The 20,353-nt window shown below is 31.9% G+C and overlaps 4 protein-coding genes across 5 annotated transcripts; 2 read left to right on the forward strand and 2 right to left on the reverse strand.

Moving 5' to 3' along the window:
- Positions 1–2,199: 2,199 nt before the first annotated feature.
- Positions 2,200–4,738, reverse strand: LOC104747709 (uncharacterized). The gene has a single exon (XM_010469392.3). The coding sequence runs from the start codon at positions 4,736–4,738 to the stop codon at positions 2,468–2,470; it is 2,271 nt and encodes a 756-aa protein (XP_010467694.1). The 3' UTR covers positions 2,200–2,467.
- Positions 4,739–7,192: 2,454 nt separating this feature from the next.
- Positions 7,193–8,122, reverse strand: LOC109124519 (EG45-like domain containing protein 2). 2 transcript variants are annotated; one of them, XM_010469393.2, is made up of 3 exons: positions 7,902–8,122; positions 7,543–7,813; positions 7,193–7,445 (listed from the first exon to the last, which is right to left on the reverse strand). In XM_010469393.2, the coding sequence occupies exons 1-3, from the start codon at positions 8,014–8,016 to the stop codon at positions 7,439–7,441; spliced, it is 393 nt and encodes a 130-aa protein (XP_010467695.1). In that variant the 5' UTR covers positions 8,017–8,122; the 3' UTR covers positions 7,193–7,438. The 2 variants fall into 2 exon arrangements, with proteins under 2 accessions (XP_010467695.1, XP_010467696.1); XM_010469394.3 differs by lacking the exon at positions 7,193–7,445 and having other exon boundaries at positions 7,539–7,813; positions 7,902–8,061.
- A 1,408-nt stretch (positions 8,123–9,530) lies between these two features.
- LOC104747711 (RING-H2 finger protein ATL56) lies at positions 9,531–12,476 on the forward strand. Its single transcript, XM_019236527.2, has 2 exons — positions 9,531–10,378; positions 10,921–12,476. The coding sequence occupies exons 1-2, from the start codon at positions 9,831–9,833 to the stop codon at positions 10,922–10,924; spliced, it is 552 nt and encodes a 183-aa protein (XP_019092072.2). The 5' UTR covers positions 9,531–9,830; the 3' UTR covers positions 10,925–12,476.
- LOC147927330 (uncharacterized) lies at positions 11,174–12,476 on the forward strand. Its single transcript, XM_087489565.1, has one exon. The coding sequence runs from the start codon at positions 11,174–11,176 to the stop codon at positions 12,131–12,133; it is 960 nt and encodes a 319-aa protein (XP_087345691.1). The 3' UTR covers positions 12,134–12,476.
- Positions 12,477–20,353: the final 7,877 nt, after the last annotated feature.

Below are 20,353 nucleotides of genomic sequence, written 5' to 3' on the forward strand. Positions count from 1 at the left end.
TGTTTATGGGGGAGACTTAATTTATTAATTGGTTGATCTTAGGATGGTGGTGGTTATTGATCTTAGGTTGTTAATGATTGAGAATATGCCAATTGATTAAGTCTGATTAGAGAATTATTAAGAACATGGTTTCCGCTGCAGCCCGCTGGGGTTTCTGATTGTTAGGTTCTTATGCATAATTCTGTTTGAACAAGCTGTTGATTAATTTTGCTAGATAATGTCTGATGTTTTGTCTAGTTGTTGCTTGTTCTGTTTTTGGCTTGTGTTTGTTGGAGTGTCTTTTCAGGTTGAACCAGAGAGATGCTTGAGTATCAAACTCAGTCAAAAAGGGGGAGATTGTAAATGCAGATTCTGGGACAACTCGCTGTGAGGAACAAGTCGTTGTGCCGAACAGAGTGTTGTGCCAATAAGGAAGCTGCATCAGATCACAAACATCTGAGTTGCTGACATGGATGCATAAGCTGACGTGGCAAGACATGAGTGGATGTGATGATGTGTCGAGAAAGGTTGCTGACTTGGCATTGAAGATATGGACGAGATTTCACTCGGAGATATGAAGAATATTCTCTACAAAAAATAAGGAAAGGTTAAGCTTGAGGAGCAAGCAGTTTCCGTTTGCTTGGAGATATGAAGAATATTCTCCGCAAGAGTTAAGGAAAGGATAAGGCTGAAAAACAAACAGTTTCCTTATCCCGTGATATTTGGAGATTCGCCTTCCAGGGTTTCTCAAGTCGTGTATAAATATTCTAGGAGTAGGCCACGAGCCAATTTGAGTACTCTAGAATATTGATACAGTTGTAAACTTCGAAGCCACAAAAATAAGGCTTAGAAGGGGTGTTCCCAGTTCTCTGTGACGTTAATCAGGGTGGTGATTACGTGCGCAGAGAATTTTTTTTTCTTTCTCTTAGATCTACTCTGGTGAGAGTTTAGATAGAAAAGAGAGAGGGTGAGTTTTAATCTCTTAGCTAAAAAGAGAGAGGGTGAGTTTATTCTCTTAGATCTACACAGGTGTGTGTTTAGATAGAAAAGAGAAGAGGGGTCAGATTCATTCTTAGTCGGGTTCAATCCTATTGGGTAGAATAGGTTGAGTAAGGGCCGAGACAAAATTGTATCCTTGTAAAAGATAAATTTTGTTAATAAGAATGAATAGAAAAACGTTGCTTGGCGCGTTCCAAGTGTGAATCAATGTGTTGTGCTTCTCTATACCCTTTCAAGTTTTGCTTTCATCAAGATGTTAGACTCTAGTTTTTAAATAGCTTATCTTTTCAGTTTATAGATACTTTGTAGTAGATTAGCTGAAACTTAACTGTAGCTAGAATCGGTTCTGTGCTTTGATATTCGAAAACCTTGTTCCTGATCTATGATATGTGAGAAGCTGTGTGTATCAAGAGAGTAAATATGTTGTAATAACACTTCATGCCAATCGAAACTCATGCAGGCAAATATCAGAAGACAAGGCGGAAGAGCAAAATAGAGAACTATGAGCAACAAGTCAGAAGGAGTTTTGATGCTGTGGTGATGGTCTGTCAAGAACCGAAATCCAAAGAAAGCAATGCGTATTATGTTAATGGAACAAGCATGAAACAAGTTCTTGGAGAACGCTGTACTTTTGTATTATTTTGTGTTTCGTTTAGTATGTTTGTGTGGTTACTCCGATGTCTTTGGCTTTGTGGAAATATGACAAAGAGCATATGCATAGTTTTCCAGCATTGCCTACAAACTTGACAAGACTAAAACTAAAATACCATCCAGCAGAGAAGATACAATTTAAGGAGACAAAAGGGAGGATTAATTAAACACTTAGATGCTTTAGATGTTAATGTCATCAGTCTGTAAACAACAAATGCATAATCGGTGCAGTCCAAGAATATTCTCTTTCAATACATAATAACTTATATATATATATATATATATATATATATATATATATATTTTTTAAAAATTTCTATTCAACCAATTCGTTTGATCAAGTCACGTTTAGTTAGCCTTATGGATTGTGATCATAATTCGAAATTTGAATGTCCTCCCACTATACTTACGGATTGTAATCATGATTCCTCCTGGCACTCAAATGTACACACCCTCCATCTCTGCTAAACACCCGTGACTCATTATCATTGATCTGTGAAGTTGTATATTAATCATTTACAATGTAGTATATAGAGATAGACCATGCCACGATGGAGAGAAAACAAAATCAAATAAAACATGAGGAATTTCATATATCTCTCTTGATATGCATGCAACTTTTTTACACCACCTTTGTAATCTATTCATTAAACAGATTTAATTAATTAAAAAAAGTTTGACTTAAGCCAATCCAAAACAAACTTGAGCCAAATTAATTAAAGACTAAAACAAAAGCATGGTACAAAGCCTGGCCTTCTCACCAAGAGACTGTTAGGATGTCTCCTGCTCCAACATTGTAATGTGCAAGTGACCTGTTGTCCAGATTCTGAGCCAGAAACTAGTCTTCTGGAACAAGAGCTGACTCGTCAAACTTTTGTCTCTTTGCCTCTGGTTGCATACCATCCAGTGGAAGGCGCTCACTTGAAACCGTTATTTCCCTCTTGTGTATTCCAGGTATCCCGTTCATGATAACTGAAAGGAGATCAGGTGGTGGCATTAAAGCAGAATAGTCGGCATCCTCTAAGTAAGCAAAATAGTCAACACCATTCACAAAAGCATGCAAATCAATCATAGCTTCTTCTTCGCTCTCCAGCTTGTCCAATCTAAGACGGCAGAAAAAATCCTCAAGAACGATCTTTGTACAAGCATCATCGGAAGGCTCTAATACTCTGGAATACGCATCAACAATCACACTATATAAACTGAACATGCTATTAGTTGGCTCCATAAACTTAAACTGAGGTTTCATAACCACTTCCTTCATCAAATCGTGACAAAAATGCATCCCATAACGCGCCACAAACAGAGCTGTGAACTTCATAATACCAAGCTCCTTGAGCGTGATCTTAGCACCAAAAGCATATGGAAAATCATATCCACGTCTTAAACACTCATGATGAGTAGGTGGCTGCCTTTGTGTTAGCTGGTTAATCATCATCGACGTGCGTTCAGGTGGATCCATGATAGCAGAATAGTCTTTATCTTCCATGTGAGCAAAACAGTCAACCCCACCCACAAAAGCATGCAAATCAATCATAGCTAGCTCCTCCACTCCCTTATGCAGCTCCCATAATCGAAGACGTTGGTGAAAACCCTCAAGCACGGTCGACAACATACAAACATCAGGCTTGATAGAAGACTTTAACACTTTTCTATACGCAGTAAACAGCCCCACGTAAAAATCGAAACGGCTATCGTAAGGATCCAAGAACTCAAACGATGCTATCTTCTCTACAGCACGGGAAAATTCAGAGCTATACCGCGCCACAAACTGTGCTGTCAGCTTAATAATACCAAGCTCCTTGAGTGTGATACCCATAGCAGGGACTCTAAATGTTAGGCTTCTTAGAGTAGGAGCACGGAAAGAAGTATCGCCTATGCATTCATATTGCTTACCAACACCGAGATTAGCAAGCTGAGATCCCAATGGAAGCTGCAAAAGCATATCAGGCGGCTGAGATTGTTGTGTTAACCGGTTCATCATCACTGAAAGGCGTTCAGGTGGTGGCATGGTAGCAGAGTAGTCAGCAACGTCCATGTGAGCAAAACAGTCAACACCAGCCACAAAAGCATGCAAATCAATTAAAGCAGTCTCCTCCACTCCATTCTCCAGCCTCTCTAATTGAAGACAGTTAAAAAAGTCCTTAAGAAGAACGGCCCTCGTACAAGCATCACTCTTCTTCAGCTTTTTGGAACGCACTAGTACTCTGGAATACGCATCAACAAGCACAGTGAAAATATTGAACCTGATCTCTGTTGGATCCATAAACTCAAACGGAGGGTTCATAAGCACTGTCTTCTTTCTCAGAGACGGGCGGAAAAACATAAACTCAAACAGAGGGTTCATAGCCACTCTCATCATCAAAGCTCGGCAAAAACGCATCCCATACCGCGCCACAAACTGGGATGTGAGCTTAATAATACCAAGCTCCTTGAGTGTGATCCTTATAGGAGGACGAGGCGGTAGATCGGTTTCTGCATCGCCTAGACACTCATGAGTAGCTAAACCATCAGGTTGAGGCTGCATTGGCCATTGCATCATCATTGAACGGCGTTCAGGTGGTGACACAGCATCGTCCATGTGAGCAAAGCAGTCAAGACCACCCACAAAAGCATGCAAATCAATTGCAGCAGTCTCCACACCCTCCTCCAGCTCCTCTAATTGGAGACTGTTGAAATAACAATCAAGAAGGGAGTCTACCATTGCACCATTACTGGAAGGTTTTAATACCCCTGAATACGAAACGACAAGCGCATCATAAAGAGCGAAGTTGCTATCAGATGGCTTCATAAAGTCAAACCGAGGGCTCATAACCACTGTCTCCATCAAAGACTCACGAAAAATATCCCCATAACGAGCCACAAACAGGGCAGTGAACTTAATAACACCAAGCTCAATCTCCTTGGGAAACGGAGATGCACAACCCGGAGGCTCCTTTAAGGGAAGAGGCTCAAGGTAGGATTTTGCATCGCATACAGGCTCCTGAGATCCACCTCCTTGATTCTGCTGAGAACGGTATCCAGCAAGCTTAAGCTGGTACAATGCGTGGCAAGGGTGTTCTGAGTTCTTCATATAACCGAATATGTTATTGTCCATATTAAGGTCCATGATCAACTTCTCAAGCTCCGGCCCTTCTTTTTTCTTCTACGAATCACTCAAAGCACAAACAGGAATTCAGAAACTAGTTTCTCCTAACTCTTTCAAAAACCCCAACACCCTATTTATATTAATTGGACTAAGCCAGGAATTGTTAATTTCCTTATTATTTTATTTTATTTTATTTTATGGATTAGCCTTTTTCTTTATGGATTTGGAAACTAATAAATAGGAAAGTTTACATTACAGATTAAAAAAAAAAAAAAAAACATTACAGATTTAAAATGCAGCGTTTTAATGATTGTGAAAGTTGCACTTTTAAAATACCCTTTTTGATATATCTTTTTTTTGACCATTTTTATTTTTGACCTCTTTTAATTTTTAATGACCATTTTATCCTTAGATGAAAAATATTTTAATAAATAAAAATAAAAACAAAATTTTCCCGCCAAAAAAATCTCCGACATATTTTCCCGCCAAAAAAATTGTTGCCAAAAAAAATTTGATAAAAATTTTCGACAAAAAATTTTCCCGCTAAAATTTTTCCCGCCAAAAAAAAAGTTACAAGGTTTTATAAGGTTTCTACCTCATAAAAGCCTTATAAACACCTTGTAAAGGCTTTTACAAGACTTTTTAAAGAGTTTTAAAAGGTTTTTTAAACACCTTGTAAACGTTTTTACAAGGTTTTTAAAAGGTTTTCATATGGGTTTTAAAAAGATTTTTAAAAGGTTTTTAAACACCTTGTAAACACTTTTACAATGTTTTTAAAAACCTTGTAAACGTTTTTATAAGGTTTTTAAAAGGGTTTTAAAAGGTTTTTAAACACCTTGTAAACGCTTTTAAAAGCTTTTTAAAAACATTTACAAGGTTTTTAAAAGCGTTTACAAGGTTTTTAAAAGGTTTTTAAACACATTGTAAACGCTTTTAAAATGTTTTTAAAAGTGTTTACAATGTTTTTATAAAGTATAAATTTCAATATTTTTGGCGAGAAAAAATTTCGATTTTGGCGGAAATTTTTTTCTTTTGGCGGGAAAAAAATAAATTTTGACGGGAAAAATTTTCGATTTTGGCGGGAAATTTTTTTATTTTTGGCGGGAAAATATTTTCGATTTTGATGACTATACATTCTTGCTGTCACTCAAAAAAGGGTAATTTGGTCATTTTGTATATAAAGAGGAGTAGTTTTAAAAATGGTTAATATAAAAGAGTATTTTTAAAAAAGGGTATAGAAAAAGGGGCATTTTTGAGAATGACCCAATAGAAAATAGTTTAGTTAGAGATAACAGTTATATATATATTTAGTTTCTTGGTTTAATACACTAATTTACATTTCTATATCTTAATTTTTTATACCATTATTAAAAAAATCTAGTAAAATTAAATTATTAATCCCCAAATTCTACCCAAATATTTGTCATTATTGCTATTGCCAAATCTCAAATATATGGTTTTTAAATCTCCCATAAAATATGATTACACACATTCTTCAGATAAATTTTAAATGCAAACCATCATTCAAACTATCATCTTATTTACATCCATTTATGAATCACCCAATCATATATTACCGTTGGAACATTATCTTAGGTCCACCTTAAAAATAACTATCTAGACACAATATGCCAAATATATGTCTCTTTACTTTCACTTTGCATAATTTATTTAACCATAAAAATTGTTGACAAAAAAATATTTTGCATAAAATTATATCACATGGCAAAATATTTGATGACATATTTATAGGAAAAAAAACTAAGATAAAAAAAAATATATGTGATTGCAATGAGTATATGACCAACCAATAAAAGTTGAGAGTTTAAGAAAAAAATTGTAAACAATAAAGGATGATATTTTTAGTCATAGATAAATCTGAAAACAGATCTTAATAGTAAAATTTTAAAAATGCTACAATTAAATTAGAAAACAAGAAGCATATATTGATCTTACAGTTTTATAACTATAAAAATAAATTCAATTAAACAATATAAAAGTTTTTTTTAATTATGACATACTTCTAATTAGTATCTTTAGAAATATTGACATCAAATTAATATTTTTATAAGGATATTAACAGTCGATATTTGCTTATTCCTTCTTTTTAAATATTTTAATTTTCTTATGTTGTAGTATCATTAGATTTTATATATTTTAGTTTAATTTTATTTTCAAATTAAAAATACATGATGATTTAAAAGAATCTTTTCAATTTTTATTCATTTATTTATTTTCGTTTAAGGATATGTAATATCAATATTTTTTACTAATCTTAAGAAAAAAAAATTTAAATTTATTATGTTGTAGTATTTTTTGTTTTTCTTGTACTAATCGTAATCCATTTGTTTTTTCTGGATTGGGCCGGTTCGATTGGTGAATAAACTAATTTTAGTTCTTAAATGTCATTTTGGTTTGGTCTAGTTGGACCAAGTATATTGTTCATGTCGGTTGGACGCATCAAAGTTATTGCAATAATATAAAACTGTCACATCCATTTAATTATGTGAAGTGTTATTGAAATATGGCTACACCCAATTCATGAAACAAGTTTGAGATTCATTCTTATTAATTTGAAGTACAATGTTCTCAGCACAAAGGACCATCCATGACCATCCATACATATTCAGTCAGCATACCTATCAGTTCCATACTCGATTTATTGGAATAGTACCACGAAAACATCTCTCACCTTTCTTTGCTTATAATCTAATATCAATTTCATATCCTGTAAAAGAGGGGAATAACGACCTAAACTATTATAATTATCAGGACAATGTTAAAACTTCATATACGATGAAAAGATTATATAAATGAAAACTTACGGTGTGTACTCGACGCGGATGTTACCGGCATCAGTATTAGCGATAACCCGGAAAGCATCGCGAGAGAGATTAAGGTCACCGTTGCAAGGCTCGCGGCAGAAATCAACTACCCTCACGTCAACGGTACGACCGGTGCATGCCCTAGGGAAGTTGTATGTAGCTCCAATGCATCGAACCCTGTACCTCCGACCACAAGCTCGACCTCCTTGGTACAGATTACTCCTGACTCCAACCACCATCGTCTCACGTTGTGTTCCATAACACGCAGACCCTAATTAAACCGCATCATTAACTCGTAGTTAATGATATGTTTATTAACGTATGAAACAAAGATATGTATGGTTGTATATAGTACGCACTAGTGTAGGGAGGGTTGTAATAGACAGCTCTTCCTTGAGCAGCTTCAGCAATTGGAGCTAAGATTTGTGCAAACACCATCACCACTACCACAAATTTTACCACCATTTTTATCATTTTTCTTTTATTTTGTTTTTGGCTTGTTTGTGAATAATTAATGAAGCTAAGGAAGAGTGTATTTATATAATTGGATTTCAAAGACTATAGATAAAAAGGAAAAGTCTTTGATCTACGTCAAGTCTTCCACTACTTATTGTATTGATTTCATATGGGACAATTGGTTTCTTACTCCACCTATATTTTCTTAGTCAATTAAGTGAATATGAATATATGATGATGTAAAGGAAAATTCCAAGAGGATTTGAAATTTAAAGTATACTTTTTTTTCAAAATTTTGTTTGAATTCTTTTGGTTTTGTTTTGGCAGAGAAAAAATAATTAGGATTGTATTTGACTATAAGGTACCAAGGAAATTTCCAAGAAACTAGAGAGTAAGAGAGGGGGTGAGGTTTAAAGCTCTATTTCTTCAACAAAATTTTAAAATAAGAACCAAGCAATTCACATAATATGGTGATCACTCATTCTACAAAATCTAAAACTATGGCAATATATTGAAGCTCTAACCCCAAAACAATATCTTTTACGAGAATGATGTAAATCCAAATTTGTCAAAATATGTGATTTTTTTATTCAAAATTAATGAAGAACGATTGTCTATTATTTCAGATCTATTTTCTAATATATCTCAAAATGTTTTCTAACAAAGTCAGATAAAAAAAACAAAAACAGTTTTGTTGACTTCTTTTACCAAAGAGAGACAAAACTCTCGTTGTCGTGTCTCACTTAAACCCGCGTTTTATGGATTTCAACATTTTGTGAGACAGTTTTGCTTAATGGGCTGAACTGGCCCAAATATCTATATAGTTAAACCGAAGAGTTGACTCAATTGAACCGGATAAACACAAATACTCATTACACTTTCTTCTAGCTGAGGAAGAGTTTTGAGACTTGAGATAACGATTGCCCTTACCGAGGAAGTTGCCTTTGTCGGCTTGTCACACTATTATTCACTAAAGATTCGTTATAGATACTAGTACAGTATAATTTTGTTAAAGGTTTACAACACTAAAACGTTTTAAGTATTATTGTCATTTGTGTTTTTTTTTCTTTCTTACTATTAAATTATTTTGTAGAGTGTGCACAAAACGAGATGATGGACCAGAATATGTAATTGTGTTTGTAGTATTGTTGTGTTTTATCAACATGCCGCACATATAAGGCCTACGCACATATTGTTAAAGAAAAAAAACAAAGAATTTATGAAATGAAAATGATTGATTGAGATACAAATAACCGTGAACGAGTATTTAGATAAAATACCGGTTTCATAGGTCTCCCAAGTACGAATATTACTTTTTGAAACTTAAATTACAACTTCGAATATTCCATCTTTTTCCATAAACCATAGTCATAATCATAAAGAGTGAGATATGATAATATTTGCTTTTCCTTCAAGATAATATATAAAATAATTATCGGATAAGAAGATATTTACTAACATAAATTAATTTATTTTATGGCTCGATGCACAATACTACTGACTACATATAAATTATAGACATGGAATGGAGCCAACAAAACGAAACCATATACTTTACTATTAAAGTCTCTTTATCACATGATCCAAAGCCAAAAAGTATAAATAAAAAAGTCTCTCGTCGTCACATGTGACATGACCGTTTTTACAAAACGTTATTGGATGAGAATTCCAGTTTTTGCCTAAATTTCGCAAACTCAAAATATCTCTGATTCAGTTAACTAAAAACATCAACTCGTTTCCTTGTTTAGGCATTCGTATTAGTTTCTGTTAAACCAAAAAAAAAACACACACGACACGAGAAGTCAGAATATATTTTTTTTATTTCTTTTTCGATGCCTCCGACCAATGATTACCGAATCTACGGCGAGCCACCGTCTACTTCGCCGTCTCCTCCACCGCCAAAGCCGAAAACAAGGATTCTCTCTTTATTCCTCGTTGGTGTAATCATGTTTTCGATCTTTTCTCTCTTCCTCGTCCTTATCGGCATCGCCTCTGTTCTTCTTCTCCCTCTCCTCCTCTCTTCTCTCCATCGTCACCACCGACGTCGCCGACGTAACCGTCGACAAGATTCCTCAGATGGGTTATCTTCAAGATTCGTGAAAAAGCTTCCTCAATTCAGATTCTCCGAACCCACGTCCTGCACATATACACGGTACGGAAGCGATTGCGTGGTTTGTTTCGATGGATTCAGACAGGGACAGTGGTGTCGGAATCTTCCTGGTTGTGGACACGTGTTCCATCGGAAGTGTGTGGACACTTGGTTGCTCAAATCCTCGACTTGCCCTATTTGCAGAGCTAGGGTTAGGTTGAGGGAGGAAGATGCACAAGAAGGAGAAGTGTGGAGATGTTTTAGTCGTAGAAGAAGTAGTTTGTTAGATTTGTAAGTGCTCTGTTTCTTGTTCTTGTTCTTGTTCTTGTTTTAGTCATAATTGGATTAGAAGTTATAATCATTTAGCAGTTTGTAACTTCCTCTAATCAATGTTTGAAGCTCTCTGTTTCGTCTCTGTTTGGACCAATAGAATGATGGTTTGGTTTCTTTTATAGTTGACTTTGTTCGTTTGAGGAGACTAATTGTTTCATTGGTTTATAGAATCCTTAAGCTATCTATTAAGATATAGTAGTAAATATATAGATATGTAGTTTACAGATTTTACCGATTCAAAGCTAAGGTGATAGGGGAGTGATTAAATGATTAAATGATTAAATGACTCAGTCATCTGCAAAGTGTTGATCAGTACGTTTAATGAGTAAGGCAACTTGCATTGTTGAACATGTTACCTAGCTTCTTGAATTCTCTCTTTAACATCTCTTGTTATGTCGCGGTCAGGAAATAATTGTTTAGACTTTTCATCGACGTGTTGGGTTTCTTGTTTATTGAATTTGTCAAAGTCATAATTTCGTTTGTTTTTGGATTTGACATAGGTAATATGTATTGTGGGTTCTGTGGACTTGGACTATTTCAAATGGATATCTCCATAACCAAAGCTAGCCAGAGGTACAAGCCGAAGACACTTTCCTCCCTAGAAAAGTAGCTGGTCAATCAATCAATCAATCTTATGGTTAGTTATATATATGGGTAATGGGTTTGATCTATAATAAACCCTCACTACCATTACCAAAACAGCAGTAGCCAAGAGCTTTTGTCATTGTTTTTTTTTTTTTTTTTTTGGAACCCATGGATCGGTTTTCGTTCTTGAATGTTGTAATGGAGGTTGCGAGTATTCTAAATGAGTCCCGCAAACTCTTTCTCAAGAACAAAAACTTGATGTTCTCAGTCTTGGTATTCCCTCTCTTACTCAATTGTTTAGTTTACTTGTTCAACGCCATTGCCATCAACCCGGAGATAACAAACTTGATCCTTGAATCAAATTTGTTACCTATGACAGATCCAAGCAGCCCGGAATTTGCCATCCATCTTATGAGATACTTTGCAGATTTTCGCCAGTTTGTAAGTTCTTTATACATTTTCATCGCCGTCTCCTCCATCATCAACCTCTTATCCGTTCTTGTTATGGTTCACGCATCGGCTCTTACTCATAAAGATGATAGTTTCAAGATCAAAGACTTTCCTGTTCTGACCCTTAAATATTGGAAGGGACCTCTTGTGACTAGTTTCTACATTGCTCTATTCAGTCTTGGCTATTGGTTCCTATTCTATATAATCATTGTTTCTCTCGTTATATTCTCTACAAAACTCGATACCGTGGCGGCCAAAGTTCGCGCATTATGGATTCTATTTGCAGTCTTTGAGTCTTACTTAGCTATCGTGTGGAACTTATCTATGGTCATATCGATACTCGAGGATACTTATGGGATCCAAGCTTTGGGGAAAGCTGCAAAGATTGTCAAAGGGATGAAGCCAAAACTATTCCTCTTGAATCTTTTCTTTGGTTTATTGTCATTTGGATTATTTCAAATCTTGCGGCTCATCGATTGGAGTAGTTCATTCCCGGTTATCTTAACCACCGGTTTGGTCTTTGTGAGTTCTGTCTTTGTGGTGAGGATGTTTCAGCTTGTGACTTATACGGTTACCTATTTCCAGTGTAACCAAGGCATAGACGCTGAGGCTGAGTCGCTGGGAGATATGGAATATACAAAATTGTCTTCCACTACTCTCGTGGGAGGATTGCCTTGAATATTGCAATATAAATATACGTGGATTGTTTGTTTGTTGATCTTAAGAATGTTGAAGTTCACCATGGATTTGGTAAATTACTTCCTAATAATCAAAGGTTTTTTTTTTCTTTTTTTGGTAAAGTAATTATCAAAGTTTTGGTTGAATATATCTAGTTTTGAACTTTGGTTGTATATGTATAATATATTAGCAAGGTATTCTTGCTTTCATGTACCACTAGGTGATACCCCGTGCTACAGCACTGGATTATATATTTTGTTAGTTACTTTTTTGTAATTTGTATTTTTGTAATGTAGTTTTTTATTTTGACTTATTTTCTTTGTTTATATAGTGTTTATTTATATATTTGGTGTTATACAGTAAATTGGAAATTCTAATAGAGTAAGTAGTTTGTAGAATGTAGTTTGTCACGGAAACAGACAAACCGCAATATTAGATAGTAGTTTTGTAGTAAAATGCATTTGCTTGATAGGTGGCCGGTAATACACAACAAAATCAGCCATAATAGCTCAATAATTTTGATCAAGCTAGGTATGCAATGGTTAATAACCAATTTTCATTGCATAAGTTGTATAAAACTCTAAATTTCATAAATGTAAACTGATTGTTGCTGGAAAAAAACAAAAAATTGATTGTTGCTGAATAAAATAACTCATAGTATATAAGAATGTAATTGGATATAGGAGAGTATAGCGTAAATCAATAACTTAATTAATGAAATAAATAATCTTTATAATCACAACATAGTTTGAGCGAACGTATTAGAAAAGTAAAAAAAAATGATTATAATTAAAATTTTCTGCTTGTGTGTTTCACTTTTTTGGTGTGATGAGCTCTGGTGAATGAGCAGTATTTATAGATTTATAAGGAGATCCTAGGGTTGTAGGTGAGTGATTAGCAATATATGGAATATGCGAGTAATATACCAATGATTAAGAATATGCAATATTGGTTTCCATTTGCTATTAATTATATGATTTCCAGTTTCCATATAATCTAAATCGAAGATGTAGTTAAGATATTCTAGTTTCTATAATCTTAAAATATTGAATGTTGTTTGATTTGTTTAATTAGCATTGAAGATCGAGATAATTTTGGGAACAAAGATATGAAAAGATTATCCTGATTTATGCTTTATTTAGGATACTATTATGGTTCTTAGAATCACAAAATATTCCTTTTTTAAAGATTATTTGTTAAGATCGAATCTCGGTAATTAAGGAAATATCCGAATTTTTGGTAATTAAAATTTATGGTTTTCATTTAAATACCTTAAATGAAAATGAAATCAGAGTGTTTGCCTATAACAAATAACTCTGTTTGGGATCTTAAATAACTAATCTTGAATGAAATAATATACTGGATCCAAAATAGATTATTCTAGAGTACAAACAGATCCGTGGGTTTTTTTCCTTCTGTAGTCGGATATTTTAGGATCCGCGTCCCGACCCATATTTTTTTAAATGATCGACCGAGGGTATTTTTGTCATTTAAAGAAATCGAAACTATAGGTTAATTAGATTAAAATTTTTGATTCTCTAATCATTTTTAATGAAAACCCTACCAAAACCAAGTCATGGTCGATTTTGAATCTAGAGAATACTTCTGCTTTAATAGTATAGATGCCGCATATGAATGTAAATGAAGGTTTTTGGAATTAACAGCGTTTAGGACCTATGGCTCTTGATACAATGCCAAAAAAGAATGAATTGAAAAACAAGGCAACAGTTAACAAAGAAGACACAAACATGAGATCATCTAAGCCAAAGAAGCATTCAAAAGTGTTTCTTTTGTCTTTTCGAAGATTTTGTTGCGGATCTCACGATCACTGAGCTTGAAAGTCGTAAGGGAGAATACTACTATACTACAACAATTGATTTTAACTCGAAGTGTTTCTATAGAAAGCATACCAAAATAATAATTAGGAAAAATAAGGAAGAACAAATCACAAATGTCTTTAACGCGTGTTTTTTGCTGACTTGTTGTCGGGACTCTGGCGTCACCGCATCACTTCTAGAGGATAAGACTCAAAAATCTCGGAAACTTCTATGGGTTTTATTTTAGCATATTGAAAACCATTACTATCATCTATCTTAACATTTTCAGAGTACAAATTTATGCCACTTTTTTATTTTCTCGGGTTAGATTTAATTAAAAAATTTAAATCGATTACACTAATCGGATCCTCTCTAAGATGTGTATGTGATTTTTTTATTTTGCAAATCTAATCCTCTTAAATCGTAATCACACGAATATTGTAAAGAGTGGGTGTGGGACCTATCGGACTTGGTAATATAGATTTACATCCTATAATATAGTAACAAATTAAAGACATTTACATTTTAGGTAAGATCTAATTTAATATACAAAAATCGATTACATATTTGGTAAGCTCTTATTAGCGTAATATGTGCACTGTTAATTCGTGGATTAAGTTAGAATATATGTTTTACAACTTTCTCTAATAATCCTAACTATAATCGGGAATCAAGATAATATTATGGCTTAACAATCTACTTTTCAAGGTTTCTCTGAATTTTATTTTGTGTCACTTGATTTTGTTTAACTTTTTTCGTTTTTGTGTTTTTTTGTTTGTGGTTTGTTGTTGTTGTCCTTTTTCTTTTTCTACCTTGGTTTGGTTTTTTTAGAACACAAAAGAGATCACAATGCAAAAACTCAAACTAATGGTGTTTTGCCGTATTCTCTTTTTGGGGATATTGTCCAGTCTAAGTTTATAAGATCGAAAGCTGAAAAAACCAATTCTTTAGCCACAACTTAATAAAATTATCTCGACAGACAATTATACTTGAGGTTGGTTTCAGTTTCCTGGGCTTGGTTTAAAAGTCTCCAATTGAGGAAATCAGCTGTTTAATGACTAGAAATTGAGAAAAACAATCACTACAACAACATCTTATAAAAATCACATATCTTTGCCACTGTGATTGGGAAAAGAGTTTTTAAAAATATCAGTCTTTGTTACTGATATTGGGGAACATAACAATTTGGTTGGACCGTAAGAACATTTCATAATAATGTTGGGGTATTAAAGAATCAAGAAAGTAATCTACAACTCAACCATGAATCCCTGATCGCCACAAGCTGATTTCTTGATATTTAGATAATCGATATTTACCTGGAAAACAATGAAATTATCTTACCTATATGACTTCACATATTGACCTGCTAACGTTTTATGCGTGTGTTTGTTAGGCAATTGGATGACTATCGCGATTTCAAAAATTAAAATGTATTTTTTGTCTTGGACCAAGGATAAATAATTTTGTCATGTGATAATTTTTTACCTTGCAAAGACATACTTTCAATAACACATATTAATTATTTAAAAAACAAATATATATATTAACACTATAACATTTATATTCAAACTCAAATAAAGTAGAACTATTTATAATACAAAATTTTCTGAATTTTATATAAAAAGTTATAAAAGCAAACTTCAATGTGGATTTTGGTTTGGGCAATATATTTCAAACATCAATCTAAAATTTATTGGCGACTATATTATCTTAAAAACAAAAATAAAACCTACACTGTTATTAGAATGTGGATGATATGAATAATATTGTGTTATTATATTGATGCTCAATCTATACTATTAAAAGGGAAGCATTTTTAATAAGTAGACATAGAGTTTGAAATTATTATAATGAAATGCCACTGAAAACAGAATAAGGATATGTATAAATCATGTAGCCAAACATATTGAAATTAAATTGGAGCCAAACAGATTGATAATAATTATACTAGCCGAACAAATATTAAATGATAATAACACATAAAAATCGGAAACAATTAAGACCTACTATAAAATCGGAAACAATTAAGACCTACAAAATTAGCGTAGAATTTAAACAACTAATTAGCGTTTAATTTATAAGGGAAGTTCATAGTATAATCTTAGCAAATTAATCTAGGAAAATCTCGGAAATTAGTACCAAAATCTCGGAAAAATCAATCAAACATAGATAATAAGGAAATCAGAATCAAATATATCCCTAATAATTTGTACTTGCCATAACTAATCGACAATTAAAAATCAAAACAGTCAACAGTATATCATTTTAATAACAAACTAATTGATTGTTTCTTAAAATATCTACCAATATAACACATGCTTTTCCTTTATCGATCACAGTTGTAAATGTATTTTTGAAAATTTAGAATTATTATTTTCCTAACCTACTAACCATTCGGATTAATTTTAGGAACCATAATTATTAAGAAAAATATATTTTTAATGACGGCTTATTTTTTTTTGTATAAATACTGCTTCTATTGAAAAGTCGATCACTCAGATTCATCGCTGTAGTTCTATTAAAATATTTCTTTTGGTGTTTTTTTTTGTAGTGTTCTATTGGTGTTTTTTTGGTTCTATAAAATCAAAATAGTTCTTTTGGTGTTTTTTCTCACATGCCTCAAGTTATTGATTTGTTTCAGATTTTTTTCCTTGGAGATTAACCCAGTGACATCTTGGGTATGAAGCAAAAAGAAACCAGGAAATGCAACTATTAAGTTAATTCACTAAACCAATAATATATTAAATTCATGTATTATAGTCTCAAAATTACATGTAAACTAAAGTTATTATTTTGCTTTTTGTACTTCAAAAAGCAAGTATATAAGATTAAGTACACGTAAACATTAGGATGGAAGGTTATGATAATTTCATTCTCATGTATTAATTAGAGTTTGAGTCTGAGCGGTTAACAGGACAACGAATATGCCATTTTTAAATAAATATGGCATCATCAGTTACATATTAAGATTCTTAATTTAATATTGGATTATTTTCTTAAGCCTATATTTTTTCACATTTTGTTTTTGTGGTTTATACAGAGTGACATCTAAAGCCAAAATCATAGGAAAAACTGTTACAATGTTTTCAATAAAAAAAATTCAGAATACACAAGCTACACCGCACCTTTTGCACAACTCTACAGGTTTTAATTTTTATTATAACTTATACTCCATCTGTCCCACAAAGATTGATGTTTTGGGATATTTTTTTGTCCCACAAAGATTGATGTTTTGTAAACTTCAAGAAGTAATCATTGAAAATATTTAAAATTCTGAATTGTTATTTGTTTAAAATTGAATAATATCTTTTTAGTCAAAGAAAAAAAAATATTTAAACTCAGTAATCATTGTTTTCTTAAAATATGTAATATCCCAAAACATCAATCTTGATGGGAGAGAGGAAGTATATGTTATAATATAATATAACGTTACTGTAGTGGCAACCCTCAAGTTTTCAATAATATATTATTATAAGATCTGTTCGTTTCAACCCTCAAATTACAAGTGAGCCACTTAAAAGCAATGAATTCGGTAATTAGTGTCGCTAATACTAAACCAGAGACAGATTAAGAAAACATGCACTTGCATGATTAAACGAACTAGCCCATAGTCTAATCAAAGTTTTGAAATTGCATGATTAAAATACTTTTAAAAATGATTGATGATTGTAATGTCTGTATTTTCTAAGGTAAAACAGGGAGGAGAAAAATCAAAGCACTTCTTGACGTTTAGTATACTTTACTTGTGATTGATTTTATTGTATTTAGAGTTATATAGATGAAAACAACATGTAATTATGTACTAGATTTATGCATCTATCTACAAATAGTGTAAGATATATATATATGTGTGATATAAAAGATAAATTGTTTTTAATATATTACATAAATTGTAACTTCACATTTTTTGTTTTACATTTTAGGGGTAGATTATTTTTGATTGGAAGAGAAAAAATCAAAAAGGTAATTTTGTTTTTTTTGGTCGTAAAGACCATCTAATTTTTTTGACCATTGGATCCTGGTCATATAAACTTGTGGATCTTTGTTTACAAATTACAAAATAATTAAAATTAAATCAACAACTTGATAAGTAGCCAATATTTATGAAAGTCGTTTTTAAAAGTGTTCATAACTAATCAGATTATTAATATTGGTAATGTATATATGGAAACTTATTTAATTTTGGTAGTATATTATTTGATATTTCTAAAACGACCATCTAATTTAATATCTATATGGAAAGAAACATGTAATTCGGAGAAAATATATTATCTAAACTATTCTGGATAAAATATGAGGATGATAATTTTGGGTAACACGGATTCAAGCATGATAGATTCAGACATAACATTTACTTATGTAGATTACATGGGACGGGTTTTTGGTGGATCAATATAATTTAATCTATTGCAGGGCAGGTATAGCAGACGGGGTTAATCTGCTTGAAAACTATATTAAGGTCATCCGGTTCATGAATTTCTAGCTGATCACTAATCCATATCACAATCGATCCGGTTCGCTATCATGTCGATCCAAAATTTATGGTGATAGCAATATTATGAAAGCAACCCAATATAAGTTTATGTTCTACATGTCATATCAAACAAATATATCTACCAATAAAACGTAGTACATATATGCAGTTCCGAATCTCTTACATATTTTCTTATTTGTTGGACTAGAATAGAAGATCTCAAATATTTAAATTATTATTAAAACCTTAGTTATGCGATAGAATCTAAGATCTCAAATAGTTAAATTATTATTAAAACCTTAGTTATGCGATGGAAAAATTTTAACATATACGGGACGAGACGCATTTTCTGTCCCAAAATAAACATACTATTTTTCTTACTACTTTTTTTTTAAATGTATTGTCTTTATTGATAACAAAAACAAATCTGATCATTTTTTTTTGTCTAAACCAAATGTAGAATTTAGATCTTGAATATTAATAACATTTCTAAAAAATTGTTTACAAATATGTTAGTACACTTAGCTTTTGAAATCACCCCGCACGTATGTGCGGGTCCGAATCTAGTAATTAATTAATTATAGAATCATTAGAGTGTTCTAGAATACTTGCTCTATTAGTTGCACTCTAATATTGTATTCTTTTGTGTTGAATCTTTTGAAATTGAGGTAAAAAAAAAAATCTTTTGAAATATAACAATAAAAAGAAGTTAATTAAGCGATATAAAATGTTATTTGCATACGTAATCCTACTATATTAATTGGGAAGTACAAATATAAAACTAACCTTAAAATGAGTAAAAAATTACATTCAATTGCCATTAGAAAATTTTAATTAAGCTTAATTAATTAATTAAATAAATATAATTAATTTTTTTTTTAAAAACACTCACAGATAAAATATAAAAAAATCTAGAAAAATATATTTTCTCTCTCTAATAAATTATGGACGAAATTACTAAATATTTTTTTAAAAAAATAAATAAACCAATCAGAATTTTAAAAACTAAGATTTTATATCCAAATATACAATATAATTTGTTTTTAATAACTAAATTTCGAAAATTTTGTTAAAATTTCAAAATATGATTCTCCTATCATCTTTATTTTATTTTATTTACAAATTGTTTGGAATTTTTATATAATATTTATGATTAATAAAGTACAGAATTTTTTCTGCATTTGTTGTGATTTGAATTTTTAAAAAACGAAAATATATTAATTAATCTATGAAAAATGTATGTTTTAATTTATACATTGGCGGGATGGTAAAACTAAATTTATATAGATGATAAATTAATAATTTTTATTTGCTCACAATTATAATATTAAAATTACTACTTTATATTTCACAAAATAATGAATCAAATACAAGAAACAAACAATATAAAACTGTAATATAAGTTAATAAAAAAATAGACTAATAGATTTACAGAACAATTAAAAATAAATATTATCTCAAAAAAAAATATTTTTAAAAATATGTAACAGTAAATTTTATTATTATATTAGAAATTGTTTAAAAAATGTTGATCCGTGCTTAAAGCACGGGGTATCTCCTAGTGAAAGAGTAAAGTGAATGACCATGAGTTGTAATTTATTCGCAAAAACTATGGATGATACGTAAAATTTTAATTAAAGTAAATAAACTGCAATATATACACTATGTTAAATAATTTACTTAAAAAAAAAAGGTTAGGTTGAAGGAGGAAGATCCACAAGAAGAAATAGTTTGCTCGATTTGTAAGTGCTCCCTTTTTTGTTTTTGATTTGTTTCAAGAATCTTTGGATTAGAAGTCATATATACAATCATTTAGCAATTTGCAACATTCTCTAGCAGTGTTTGAAGCTCTGATTTTTCTTATGTGTTTGGGGGAAAAAATGCTGAATTTGATGAAAGATTAGTTCAACCTTAAGTTATAGTTTTTAA

This window comes from Camelina sativa, chromosome 15 (assembly GCF_030686135.1).
Source record: "Camelina sativa cultivar CO46 ecotype springtype chromosome 15, ASM3068613v1".
Lineage (NCBI taxonomy): Eukaryota > Viridiplantae > Streptophyta > Magnoliopsida > Brassicales > Brassicaceae > Camelina > Camelina sativa.